This window comes from Perognathus longimembris, chromosome 1, assembly GCF_023159225.1.
Source record: "Perognathus longimembris pacificus isolate PPM17 chromosome 1, ASM2315922v1, whole genome shotgun sequence".
Classification (NCBI taxonomy): domain Eukaryota; kingdom Metazoa; phylum Chordata; class Mammalia; order Rodentia; family Heteromyidae; genus Perognathus; species Perognathus longimembris.
In genome coordinates, this window is record NC_063161.1 from 15563513 (window position 1) to 15578388 (window position 14876).

Genomic DNA, 14876 nt, shown 5'->3' on the forward strand with positions numbered 1-14876 from the left:
ACAGTCCTAGGGAGAGAGAATTTTGCTCGGCAAATGCTCAAAAGGAGGTATTCTATTGCAAGGGCTAGTTACAATACACAAGAGGAGAAACCGCCAATCATGGATGTGGAGTAATGAGTTAGAGGCTATATCCTGTGCACTAGAGGATGACTTAATCCTCAGCACTACAAATTTTTAAGAAAACTGGCCATAAGCAAAGGAATCACTCAAGCAGTAGAGTGCTAGCCTAGCAAGTACAAGGCCTGGAATTCAAACTCTAGTACCACAAAAAACTAATATATTAATTAATAACAACAGTAACTTTCATTTTAAAAACAATGGGAAAAGAAGATGAAAGTCTTTGTGCAAAATTTTTACATATTAAAACCAATAAGCTGTTGGTTATCAGTGGCTCATGCCTTTCATCCTAACTACTCAGGAGAATGAGACTGGAGTATCATGGTCCAAAGCCAGCCTATGAAAAGTCCATGAGAGTCATATCTCCAATCAGTCACAAAAAGCAGGAAGTGGAGCTGTGGCTCAAGTGCTAGAGTGCTAGCTTGAGCAAAAGAGCTCAGGGACAGTACCCAGGCCCTGAGCTCAATCCCCAGTACTGGCACACAAAAAAATCAATACAATGCTGTGAAAATAAATAAATAAATAAATAAATAATGCAATAACAACCACAATTTTCCAAAATAAAATGCTACTCCATGCTTCTGCAGTATATCTGTAGATGTTCAGGCTTGCTTTGTAAAGATTCAAACGAGAATGATAACAATAATAAAGTTACTTAGGGAAAAAGAAATCAGTTTTTCATCAGGAAAGGAAAGTTCCCAGGAATGAAGAGAATTGTGGGCTTTTATTTTGTTTTTGAAAGCCTACAAGATAAAAATAGAAACCTCCAAAAATCTGACTGCTTCTGAGTGTGGTGCTTTATGGAAAGAGAGAAGCAGGCTGATGGAGAAAGTGATAAAATAACCACGTGGCAGCTGCCATTGCCCTCATCTTTGTTGCGAAATGCCATAACCTTCCCACTGCATGGTCTAAGAAAGCGCTTGATTTCCTAACTTCAGATGCTATTCAACTAAAGCAAGAAGCATTTTCCTTCATCACAAAATCTAAAACACATTTCAAATTCACTATTCAGAAAAAGTTGTTCAGTCCAAGGTCATTTTCTCTGTCAAATTGACCCTTAATCATGATAAACAGAAAGATGGTTTAAATCAGGTACCCGTGGCTCATGACTATAATCCTAGCTTCTCAGAAGTTCTGAGGCTTTGAAGCCAGACTGGGGAGGAAAGTCTCTGAGAGTCTTCTTTCCTATTAACTACTGAAAAGCCAGAAGCAGAGCAGTAGCTCAAGTGGTAGAGGGCCAGCTGTGAATGAAAAAGCTGAGGGACAGTGCCCCAGCCCTGAGTAGCCCTAGTGCCAGCACATACAAAAAAGATAGTTAATGTTACCACATGTAGAGCTGATCTTTTGCACATTTTCTCCATCATTCTTCATTATCTGTCTCTCTGATTTTGATTTAGTCATTTATCCAAAGATGTCTTAGAATTGTCCCTAAGGAAAACTGCAGGAAACAGGATTCAAGAGGAAGGGGAAATCTGCACAGTACAGAGGGTCAAAATCCACAGTGTTCCATGAACACGATATTTCCTGGGACAGGGCTCAGAGATCTCCTGTTTCTGTAAGTTCAGATGTGGTAGTATATCAAGCTTCTGCACTTCGGCATCATTTCTCTAGGTGGCAGCATCTGTGAAATGTTGAATGTTGTAGGATCTCAACATTCAATGATTTCTTTCCACCACAGGAGCTATACACATTGCATCTGGCTGATTAAACCATTATCTCTAAATCCTCTATCTACAGCAGGAAAACATGGTAGGCCACACTCCATCATACACCTCCAACTCAGACTTTAGAAGTAAAAAACAATTCACTGGCTATTACCACCTGGGTAGATGGACAATCAACTTTCTGCAACTGAATTCAAGTGTGATATGGGTGATAAATTTTAAGACAAGATGTTACAAAAAAAAGTCTTCTTGCTCTGATTGTTTAAGTCATGATTTACAAAACACCACATAGCTCAGTGGTCAGCAAACATATTCTCAAGGGCATCCAGATAACAAGTGTTTTAGGCTTTATGGGCCAGAAAGAATTGGCCACAACTACTCAGTTTTGCTTGCCATAAAAACAGACAGAGATAATACACAAATGAATGGCTTGTAGCAATAAAATCCGCTATGTGAACACTAAAATTTCAATTGTATTCAATGTTCACACATTCCAAAATATTATTATTATAAAAATGTTTTTCTAACCACTTAAGATGTAAAAATTATTCTTCGTTCTTGAGCTGTACATGTACAAAGAGGCAGCTGGTCAGACTTGGTCCATGGGCAGCAATTTACAGACCCTTGACTTCAATAATTAACATCATGAACTGGTGTTTTTTTTGGCCAGTCCTGGGCCTTGGACTCAGGGCCTGAGCACCATCCCTGGCTTCTTCCCGCTCAAGGCTAGTACTCTGCCACCTGAGCCACAGCGCCCCTTCTGGCCGTTTTCCATATATGTGGTGCTGGGGAATCGAACCGAGAGTTTCATGTGTAGGAGGCAAGCACTCTTGCCACTAGGCCATATTCCCAGCCTGAACTGGTTTTTAACTAAGGTATTCAAAAATGACTTTCTGATTATTCTATTGAATATAAGAGTTTAGTCCAGGATAGGTACATTGTCACTAAATAGAGAACTAGGAAAATGAAACAAAAAGTCATATATCAGATCTTAGAATCTGACTCTGAGTTAAAATCCGGATAACATTTTACCAAAAGGGACTAATACTGCATTCACCTATTTCCAAACATATACCACCTTCCTTCTGTTCCATCTAATTTATGAAAGGCAGTGAATCTAGAGGTATAGCTGAAGTCTACAGTACCTCACGAGCAGAAATACATGTGTAATTCATCCATCAGGCATAATTCATTCATCAGGCAAATTCATAAAGGACTCTTAGATACCCTGAGTCCTGAACCTCCCACAAAAGCCAATGTTATTACCTGTTGTGTCTTGACTCAGGGTCTCCTGGCTACTGCTGCTGTAAGAAGGCACTGGAGTGATGGACAGTGAGGCTGGACAAGACAGAGGCGTGGCCAGGTCAGCCTTCCGGGTGAAGGACTGGTGGTACACTGGGATGCCTGCATCGTTAGAGATGAAGAGGGGCAGATCTGATGGGAGGGTGGGTCTGCCTTGAGCATAAGGATTTTTCCAGTGGGTAAGCCCAATCGCAACAGGCCCAGCCACATCATAACCTGGTGAGACAAACACATGAGGTCAGTAGCCAAAATCAAGCCCTATGTTAGTCTCTCATCTGTGACTCACAGCTATAATCCTAGCTACTCAGGAGGCTGAGATCTGAGGATCATGGATCAAAGCCAGCCCAGGTAGGAGAGTCCATGAGACTCTCATCTCCAGTTAACCACCAGAAAACTGGAAGTGGAGCTGTGGCTCAAAGTGGTAGAGCTCTAGCCTTGAGCAAAAGGGCTCAGGGACAGCACCAAGACCCTGGCTTCATGCCCCATGACTGACAGGGAGAGAGGGAGAAAGAGAGAGAGAGACAGAGAGGGAGAGAGAGAGAGAGTCTGAAAGCTGGAAATAGAGACTTTTCCTAGACAAGTTACTCATATTATTTTATTCCTTCTGAACACTTCTCCATAGAAGAAAATGGATTGACCAGAAAGTTCGAGGGCAGGAAAATTCTGATGGCATCATGATTGAGTTGTTTCATCTCTTCTCGCTTATCTTCCCACAAGGTGCCTAAGGAGACTCCAGGGAATGCCCTTTCTGGAGTGAGGGATCATCAGCTCCCTGTGCTTATCAGCAAAACTTGCAATGAAGCAAGAGATGACATAGTGGAGGCACTGGAATGCCGCTGCTGAATGCAATGTACAGCCCACCTGGGTCTGGATCTCCTTCCTCACTGGGCATCCCTCACCACGATCAGAGAGCATGGATGAGGCTTCTCAGGAGAGGTGATGCATGGAGAAAGAAGTGATCCTTCTGACTTCTGTGTTCCTTCCTTTTAGCCTGATCTTATTCATTCGGCTTATCTTCAGAAGCTAATTTGTCTGTGATGACTACAGTTGAATTTCCCATAGCCTCTAAGGCACTATGAGGCCATAGAAATGAGCTTCCAGATGGTTCTATGTAAACTAACATTTCATTACATTTTTTTAATATGACTTTTCATTTTTCCAGAGCTGAGGACCAAATTCAGGGCCTTGTACTTGCCAGGTAAGTGCTCCTCCACTGAGCTAAATCCCCAACCCCTATTTTTACATTGTAAAAAGCTGAAAATGTATTTCCCTGTATTTATACTAGAAAATCCTTCAAGAATAAGAATGATAGGATCTAGCCTCCTTACTTGATTCATAAACTTACTTAAATCTCTCTTTTCCCACCTTTTCCAACCCTTTTGCAATCATTATAAGGAAAAAAAAAAGAAAGAGCACACTGTGGAAGTATTGTCTTAAAGTGTCTCAAAGCTACATGTCCATTCATGGATAAGTGGATAAACAAGTAACTATAAAAGGTAGAACACTATTCAGCCTTTATAAAGGGAATCCTATCCACCAGCCTCAATATAATGATCCTGAAGGATATTTTGTAAGTGAAATGAGCCAGATGCAAATAGAAAACTATGACATGATCTCATGTATCTATGGAATCTTTAGGAAGAAAGAAGGACAAATATGAAGGAACAGGGAACAAAGTGGTAGATACCAAAGGGGTGGGGAGATGTAGGTTAAAAGGTATCTGGTTGTAGTTATGTAAGATGAGTAAATCTGGAGATACAAGCTGTGCTTAATACTAGGGTAGTGCACACTAGAAATTTGCTAAAAGAGTAAAGCTTTGGTGCTTTTACTATACACAAAATGAAAGGTAACCACGGGACAATGGAAATGTTAATTTGCTTTGCTGCAATGATTGTGTGACTACACATATCAAAATGCCATATTTTAGACCTTAAAGACAATACTTTAAATGCCTCTAATTCATCACAATCATTTAATAAATGTAAGTTCTTTCCTCCTCCAAAATATTCTTTGTTTATTTCTAAGGAACTCTGGGCTCTTTATAATTTCAGGTTTTATCATGCCTTTTATAAAATTATAGTTAATTCATGGCATTTCCTTAATGTTAAAAAGATATTGTTCACATGGCTCACGAGCATTTTCTTTGTTTTAGTTTTGAAATGGAGTTCATTAGCAAATATTTTAATCCATGGTATTGATACAAATGAGTTATAATAAGATTTGAATAATTATAATGGAACATAAATGGGGCAGTCTAAATTTAAAAGTAGCAATGAGGTCACAGTATTTTGAGAGAAGAGCCAAACAGGGGAACAGCTGGTATCTAAGAAGAAAGAATGGGAATGTCACATGGTGGCCTGCCCATTCCTCCTCACTCTCCATCGCATCCCCTACGAAGGGAGGAGGGAGGCAGAAACAGGCATCTCAACTCCTTTTAAGTTCAGTGTCAGCACAAACACTGGCTACATCCAAAAGCTGTGAAGAGTCATGGAAGAACTCCTCCACCCCCAGCTCCCTCAAACTTGTAGGCTGTCCTGAGAAAACTCGGTGTTCATTGCCTATAAGGCTCTTAAGTTGCTGCTACATGGGTAAAGTAGGAATTTACCACCAGAAGATAAAGAAGCTATCCTTTCAAATGACAGAGATTAAACAGAATGATGTGTGTGTGAGTAGTATGTCAGTACTGGGGCTTGAACTCAGGGTGGGTGCTGTTTCTTAGCTGTTTTGCTTAAGTCTAATGCTCCACCTAAATGGGTATATACCATGAAATTGACTTTTTGGTGGTTCATTAGAGATCAGAGTCTCACACACTTTCCTGTCCAGGCTAGCTTTGTACTGTGATCCTCAGATCTCAGCCTGCTGAGTAGGTAAGATTACAAGCATGAGGTACCAATATCTAGACAGTATGATTTCTGAAAAAGAGTCATGGTTTGGGTTTGTTTGTTTTTTTTCCGTTCCTACGATTTTTGTGGGGGGCAGGGAGGAGGATGTTTCTGCTTTTGGCAGCTCCTGGGTTCCTATGGGAACTACATTCATCGGGAAGCCACATAAGGCTGTCTGAAATGGAATACCCTCACAGATGGGGAACTGCTGGGTGAGATGAACTATTGTAAGAGAAAGGCTGAAATACACAGGAGATAGAAGAAAATATGTGATGCTTAAAAAAAACAAAACAAAACAAAAACGCTGCACATAATCCAAAGAGATCTGTCCTGCCTCTCAAGGTTTTGAGTCTATGGCTGTTAGGTTCTTTCTGCTTTTATCAGAAATACTGAAAAAGGACTTTGTACTGGACAGACTTTAGGCACTGTTTTGTGCCTTGTGCACAATCCATCCCCCTCCTTCCAAGGGCATCAGTTTTGTGTGTGAATCTGTCCCACCCATACGCCCACCCCCACCCCCTCAGCCTGTGACACAGGGCAGGCGACCTCATTCTCAGAGTCTCCCTTGGGCCTGACAGGACCAAGGCAAGGCCACCTCTCCGTCAGTGGCTAGTTCAGGGATGGATGGTGGGGGATCCAGCCCCACCAGATAAGCCAGAAATTCACTGAGCCCCCCAGGATGTGTGTCAGCCCTTAGATAGAGGCTCCTTTCTCTGATCACCACCATGTGGATGCAATCTCTGGAATCACTGTGTCCATCTGGCTGCCCATGAAGATAAATTGAGCAAAGAAGGTGGAGGAAGAAAGGCCTTTCCCACCGCCATGGAACAGCCTAAGGGAAGGCCTACATCTGATCCTCAGTTATGTGAAACTCAGGAAACTGAAGCCATTCTCTAGGATCTTTTGGTTACCCTCCCTATGTGAACAATGATATCATTTATCCCAAGATTTTTATAAGCAGTAAATGAGTACATACAGGAAAATGTGCTCAGAGAAGCACTAAGGACAAAAGAAAAAAGGAAACTCCCAGAAATACTAACTCCTATATTCTGCTCCACTATCTGCCCTCCACTTCTATTGGAAAGTGTCTTCAAAGGGAAGTACCCACCACCTGGCATTGCTTATTCAAATCTATGCAACCTGGCTCCCAGCCATTCATCTGGCTTGTGGGAGGTCACCAGAGTAGACTTCAACTTTTACCCTCTACAGCCTCTCTGTCCAGGAATTCTCGAAGCTTTCCAAGATGTGCTCTTGCCTCATTCTCTTTCCTCTGTCCTTATTTCTAGCTTACTTTGACTTTCCCCAAAGTCTGGGTCTTGGTCCTCTGTACACTAAATGCATTGACTCTCATTCTTACGACATTATCCTCTTTCAAAGACTCAATGCATCTCTCTCTGTAGCTAATGCCAATATTATTATCTGCTGGCCATTTCCCCCACAATTCCAGGGTCCTGTGAAGCCTCCCAAGAAGGGGATGGGGGTGGTCATGGATGCCTCAAATCCCGCTCCTCTAACCTGTAACTATCACGTGCTCTTCCTGTCTTCCGTATTTATAACAATGGACTTCTACACTGCCAGCTCCCCTGTGCCTATCCTTCCAGACCTGCGTCTTTCTCCCACTGTCCAGATTTATTACTACCTCATGACAATACCATGATCACAGCCATACACTGTCCCATAATACCAGATTCTCCCACATCGACTCTGTCCTGCCAACATCAAAACCGGTTTTTTCTACATGCATAACTTCTGCCACCCTCTCACTCCCAACCTTAAATGACCTCCTGCCATTTAACAATTTTTCTCTCTAAGAGTAGTATTTGGGGCTATTCTGTCTTTTTAAGCCAGAGAATGCAAGCTCTCCATTGAGAATTGTTCAGCAGTCTTTATTTTTCATGTAAAATATCATCATTAAAATTAAGATCTGCCTATTCTGGACCAAGTCCTGCCACTTGATTTTAGTGCCTAGGTTTGCGTTTGTGTTTTATCAGGTTGGCATTCCCTATGTATACTTAATGAGGAAAGGAGAGAGATGAGTATGTCAAAGTTCATTCATACCAAGTGAAGATTCAATAATCTCACACCAGTGGGGGGCAGTCACAGAGATTTCACAGTGGGATGGACAGAGAAAGGAGCAGGCAATGCAGAATTGCCACGAAATGCCTCGCAGCAAAGCTAAGCTGAGCTCTAATGACCTCCACTTCTGTAGCCAGACACATTGTCTTAGGAGCTGTGATGGCATTCCAGCAAAATAATAAACAGCAAATGTCAATTAAACTAAATGTGATGAGTTGAGGGATGGTACTTCTTTGACTCTGACTTGATTCTCGTGGCTATCTGGAATATCCAGGCTTATGTTTGAACATATTAATATAATCATATCATTAAAAGAACTTAAAAATCAATTTTAGATTCAGTATACACTACCTGGAAAAGGACCTATGAAACTGATGGGCAGGGATATGGGAGAAGGGGAAACTGGGATAAAGCAAAGGAAGAGAGGGCATTGTCCAAAAAAGGAATGTACTCATTACCAGATTTATGAAATAATAAGCCCTCTATTCAACATCTCAATCATAACTATAAAATTATTTTTAAAAATCAATTTTAGAGGCTCATAATTCTTCTTTCTTTCTATCAGGGTCTGCAGTGTTAGAGTTTGTGAAATCATGACAGTGTTTGAAGGCATGAGCGTCAGTGTCCAACAGACATGGATTCAAATCCTGGGTACATTAATAACTAGCTGAGTTGCAAAAAAAATCAAGTTTCCTCATTTGCAAAATGAAGAAATAATGGTATCTTCCTCAGAGAGTTCTGATGAAGTAAGATCATGGAAGAAGAAGGTGCCGAGAGCAGTTGGCAGGCAGGTAAGCATCATATAAATGCTGGCTGTAATGATCATGCTTTGTTTTCTCTGCTAACACGGTGCCCAAGATCCTGAAATCAAGGAAATTTTGAGCAGAAGGAAAAAGGAACAGAATAATTCAACAAACAAAAATAACAAGGGTCACTCTTCGCTGTGTGAATGTGGTAAACCACATGGAAGCTGGCTATGGAGCCCCAAGAGAGCACTGAGTGAGCTGGCACATTGTGTTCTGCCCTGGTACTCCTGTCTCTGTGGGGTTCCCGCCACAAGGAAGGACAGAGAACCACAAGCTCCAAACTGCAGAGCTCAGATTTTGACGAGTCCACAAGGTATGGATGGCATAAAGGTGTTATTTCTGAGAAGGCAAGAGATGGGCAAGACAAGGCTAGTGGTACATACTGGGGTTCCTCGAAGCACAGAATGCCTTTCAATGCCGACAACCTTGCCACAGCTGGTATCAAGGTGCATTCAGTCAGGCAGAAAGTGACATGATGAAAACATTTTTCTTATGTAATTCTCCTTGACTTTTTCAGATCACAAGAAGAAAGTCTCCTGCTGGCTGTTACTGCCATACTCTAACGGCTACTTAGCAAGCTCTTCAAACAAGAAATAGTAATCTTTTCCTCTGAGCATTGGTGGGCACCAGCTTCCAGTGAACATTCAAGGTGCTCATTTGTTTTGTTACATGTATGTCTGTATTCATGCATTACCTATATGAATGCCCATTTCCTTTTCACTGTTATAAAAAGCTCTCCTCTCCCCCACCCTTTGCATCTCTAGGTGCTATCCTTTAGCTTTTTTCACTCAAGGCTCCAACACTTGTGCTGTGCCTCCACTACCAGCTTTGAGCTGATTAACCAGATATAAGAGTCTCTCAGATCTGTCTGCCTGAGTTGGCTCTGAACTTTGATCCTCAAATCTAAGCCTCTGGAATAGCTAGGATTATAGGTTTGAGGCACCAGTGCCCAGAGGTTTTAAAAAAAAAAAAAAAACAAAAAACTCTTTTAATAATAGATCAGTATAAAAATTTTAAAATAACTAGATTATAATAGTAAGTCTATAATAGTTCAGGTTATACTTGGATTAAAAGGTTAAAGCAAATGATGACAAGTTGGAAGATTAGAGAGGATGTCCCAGTATAGACTCTGGACCTTGTTTCTTCCCATTTTATGTCAAAGCAGAAAGAATCCACCAGAGGGCACCCTAGAGAGATTGAGTGCACAAGGGTTCTTTAATAAGTAACGGTTTTTATGCACGTCCATTTTCTTCCCACTCCTTCTTTAGTCTCTTTCCTTTTGCAGGTAATAATTTGTCACACATACAAAAATGGTACACTCACCTATGGTGATCTGGCTGACACAACTGTAGTAGCTGCCCGTTGTTGCAGAGGACAGGTTATAACTTGCACTGCTCATGTCCTTGTCTGTCAGAAAAGTAAAGGACAAGGTTAGTTATCATCACCATGATCACAATAGAAGAACATGACTGTCAGAAAATAAGCCCGATCTCTGTGTCTGTGACACAGGTGGTTGGACTTAGACTCATTCACTGGTGCACTCATCAACACATAGAGAGCACTGTGTGCTGGCCCTGGGATGGGAACTTGGAACATTTCAACAGTCAACCCAGACAGCCACAATTGGCAATTTCAGGTCCGTGTCACTGATGTATAATGGGAGAGTGAAGGGTGTTTGGGTGAGGGGTGGGGAAGGGGCTGGAAGCAGGTGAGAGAACACCTGATCCAGACTAGAGAATAACAGGTAAGGCTTCCTGGAGGAGATGGCAGTGAAACTAAAACCTGACAAAAGGTTGGTGGGAAAGACGCAGGCAGGGGACTTCTCAACGTGCCCTTGGTCTCAGATGCCACAGAAATAAACACAGGAAAAGGAAAGGGAAGTTATACTGGAATGCAAAGGGTCTTGTCTCGTAAGTCACCTTCAGAAGCTAGGTTATTTTCTACAAAACAAGATTCCATTTTTAAGCTCCTAAAGAAAGACTGCTGTGTGGCACTATGGAGGACAGCCTTGGGGAGGGCAGCAGTTGCCTATCTGTGAGGCTGCTGCAAAAATCAGGGCTGGACCACAGGAGGAGTGGCCATGGGAAAGAGGGCAGGTGCCAAGCCCACGTCTCTGATGGAAAGGCTGAGACTCCAGCTGGCTGAGTGCTTTCTCCACGCTCACACTGACAGTGTGCATCAGAACAGAGCCCGAATCGACTTTGAACCAATTATGAGACCAGGCAGGAATGTAAGACTACAAAACTTCCAGAAGGTAACTTCAAGAGAAAACCCAGTGGCCTTGAGTATGGCAATGACTTTTTAGAGATAACATCAAAAGCCTCGTCCGCGAAAGCACTCTTCAAGAATCTGAATTTTAAAATCAAGAAATGTCTATTTCACTCAAGATACTTTTAAGAGGAGAAAGAAGATGACAGATTGGGGGAAATTTCCAAAGACATATCTGATAAAAGACTGTTATCTAAAATTTTAAAAATCCTTATAACTTCAACAATAACAAAATAATAACTTGCTTTTTAAAATAAATACTTTTTTCAAGGACTCTACCAAATACCTTACAAAGAAGACATACAGGTGACAAGCACATAAAAGCTATTTCACATCATATATCAACAGGGAAATGCAAATTAAAAAATAAGATATTAACACACACGTATTTAAAGGTCAAAAATCCAGAACATTTGACTACAAGGAACACTGGCAAGATGTGGAATGAATGGAGCTCTCATTGGATGCTGATGGGAATGCAAAATGGTACCAACACTTTGGAAACAGTCTTGTGGTTTCATACAAGATTAAATTGACTACTACTATATGATCCAAAAAACGTGTTTCTTGATCTTTACCCGACATAGTAGAACACATCTCCACACAAAAAGCTGCACAGGAATGTTTATAGTACCTGTATTTACAACTGGCCAAACCTGCAAGTGACCAAGATTTCCCCTTGTAGGTTATGGGTAAGTTAAAGGTACTATATCTACTCTTATGAAATAATGCATCCACCTATGATGGAATATTATTCAGCACTAGTAAGAAACAGGTTTCAAGACATACGAGAGCCTTAAGGGCACAGAACTACATGAAGTAAGCCAATCTGAAAAGAATAATTTGTCTATTATGTAATTTCCACTGTATGACCTCCTGGAAAGGGAAAACTATAAAGACAATGAAAAGACCAGTGGTTCCCAGGGGGGTGAGCTAGACAGGAAGAATGAGCAGGTAGAGCACAGAGGACTTTTCTGGAGTGTGACACTAGTCTACCTAGCACTGTAATCATGGAAACCTAGCATTACACACCTGGCTAAACTCATAAGACATACCACACCAAGAATGGACCCCTAAAGTAAACTACAGGCTCTGGGTGAATACTATGTGTTGGCTTTAGTCAGCCAATTGTAACAAATGTGCCAGTCTGATGGAGGACACTGGTGATGGGGGAGGCTGGACATACAGGTAGGGCAAGGGGATTCTGAGGAATGATGTACACCATCCTTAATTTTTCTGTGAGCCTAATAAGGCTTTTCCAAACACACAAAAGTTAGAATTGCTAAGAAAAAAAAGTTCTAATGTATCACAATACCTGTCATCAATGCCTTCGGTCACAGGGAAGAGGAGAGTCAGAATGACAATGGTTGCCAACCCCGAAAAAACATTTGAATATTATGTGACACTTTCAAACAAAAAATTCTCATCTGTAATGTGGGGAAAATAGAGGTCAGGGAGAAGGAAATTATTAAGAATTAGTCAAATACCAGGCTCCAGTGGGTGGCTCACACCTGTAATCCTAGCTCACCAGAGTACTCATCAACACCAGCCAGGGCAGGAAAGTGCATGAGACTCTTTATTTCCAATTAACTCTCAAAAGGCCAGAAGCGGCTCTGTGGCTCAAGTGATAAGAGTGCTAAGCCTTGAGCACAAAAGCTCAAGGACAGCACCAAGGACTAGAATTCAAGCCCCAGGACCAGCACAAAAAAAAAAGGGGGGAAAGAAAATACTTCATAAGAGAACGAATGTGTGGAAACATACTGAATCAGAGTCTAATGGCAGCACAGTGTGCCTGGCAGAGACGATGGCTTTGAAATCAAACCTCCTTAGGAAGGACACAGGAAATGGGAGGCGGCATCTTGAGAAGTGGTCAAATGCATCCCAGGTAAGCTGATGTGTTGAATGGAAACCTTTTTGTACCATTGCTTAAGGATAATAAAAATAAATTTTTTAGCCAGGCTTGGTGGCTGACACTTGTAATCCTAGCTATTCGGGAGGTTGAGATGTGAGGATGGATGAGGTTTGAAGTCAGCCCAGGCGGGAAGGTCTGTGAGACACTAATCACCAATAAATTACCAAAAAGCTGGAAGTGGAGTTGTGGTTCAAGTGGTAGAGTGCTAACCTTGAACAAAAGAAACTCAGGGCCAGCATCTAGGCTCTGAGTTCAAGCACCAGGACTGGCACTAAATAAATGAATAAATGTTTTCGAAAACAAAAGGCATCCTTGGTTTAAAAGCACTTAGAAAGTGCTTTTAATGTACTGTTGGTTTGAGAACATTTAGAAGAAAGCATTGACTAAAACAAGTGGTGAGCCGGAGGGCATAGAAATGGCGATGGCCCTCAAGAAGTGCCATGGAGACACTATTTTTGCAAACAGGGTGTTAAAATGCCAATAGATACTGTCAGACTACTTGTAAGATAGTAAGAAATCATTTCTAAAATGTGTGGTCAATGCTTTCCATATGACACATTCCCAGATGTCTTTGTATCCCCAGGTTGCTTACAAGCAGAACAGCTCATCACAATTTCAGGAACCATTCTGACCATACCCCTTGTACTGGTTAACACATCGCCAAATCCCTGAGCTTGCCAAGGACAGACTCACACTATTCCATTTCTAACTTCCAGACCTAAGGGCTGTGTCTGACCTAAGGTAAATGCTTAGTAAGTGTTCATTGATTAGGAGGAAGACAAAAGGGTGAAATGGAATTAAAGAAGGACCAACAAATGACCATTTTTTCCTTCCCACTAGCTTTCCCCTTGAAGAGGTGGCTTGAGCCAAGAGAAAGAGCACTAGTGTGAGGCAAAGGATCCTGGGTTGGAATCCCAGCTGTGCTCCACATTAGCCCTTTGAACTTGGCCAATCCTTTTAGTGTTGGTTTCTCCATCTGGAATTTTAGCAGTAATGTTTTTCTCATGTTCTGGTGGGGAAAAAAGTGAGCTATGGTCAAAATAAACCAGCTATTTCCAGCACCAGTGGCTCACACCTGTAATCCTAGCTAATGAGAAAGCTGAGATCTGAAGATCATGGTTCAAAGCTAGTCTGGGAAAACAAATCTGAGACTCTTGTCTCCAATTAAGCAGTGAAAAGCCAAAGTGAAAGTGTGGCTTAAGCAGTAGAGCACCAGCCTAAAGAAAAAAAAAACTACAAAAAAAAAAAAAGAAAGAGTGTGAGGCCCTAAGTTCAAGTCCCAATAATGGTACCCTCCAAAAAAGTTATTCTTACTTATAGAACTTAAACCAAAAATACTGAACTTTATGGAATAGAGTCTTAATAACCATTTACTCCTCCAGGAACCAACTTCAGTCAAATGAAAATGTCAGATAACTGGTGGGAACACTTGAAACTATGAATGAAATTTAAAAAAAATAGAAGGAAGCAATGTTTAAATTAGACCCATGAATCCAACCCTTGCATGTGTTACTTTTTTTCTGTGTGGTTTGGTTTCTTTGTGTAGAAAGTGGAACTAACTAATAAAGGCACTGTTGAAGATTATATAAGCATTAAATTATTTAATACATAGGAAATCCTTATATAACAACACGTAGGGACCAAATATGTTCAGTTAATGTTAGCTATTGCTTTTTATAGTTTATAGTGTGATATTTTATATTGATTTTATCACTTTTATTTCAGAGTTTAAAAGAATAAGGATATTCATAAGATGGAATATCACACAACTACACAAATATGATCTTGCATGACGTTGGAAGAAGCAACCCAAAAGTCACATGTGAGTTCATTTATGAGCAATCCAACA

General features: G+C 41.2%; 1 protein-coding gene across 2 annotated transcripts in view; it reads right to left on the reverse strand.

Moving 5' to 3' along the window:
- Window positions 1-14876, reverse strand: part of Ano4 (anoctamin 4) — a 341279-nt gene that overhangs the window by 313542 nt on the left and 12861 nt on the right. For both annotated transcript variants that reach the window (XM_048357392.1, XM_048357385.1), the window contains exons 2-3: window positions 10171-10254; window positions 3048-3299 (exon numbers count right to left, since the gene is read on the reverse strand). In XM_048357392.1, coding sequence (XP_048213349.1) covers window positions 3048-3299; window positions 10171-10254 — 336 coding nt within the window. The remainder of the gene's footprint in view (window positions 1-3047; window positions 3300-10170; window positions 10255-14876) is intronic.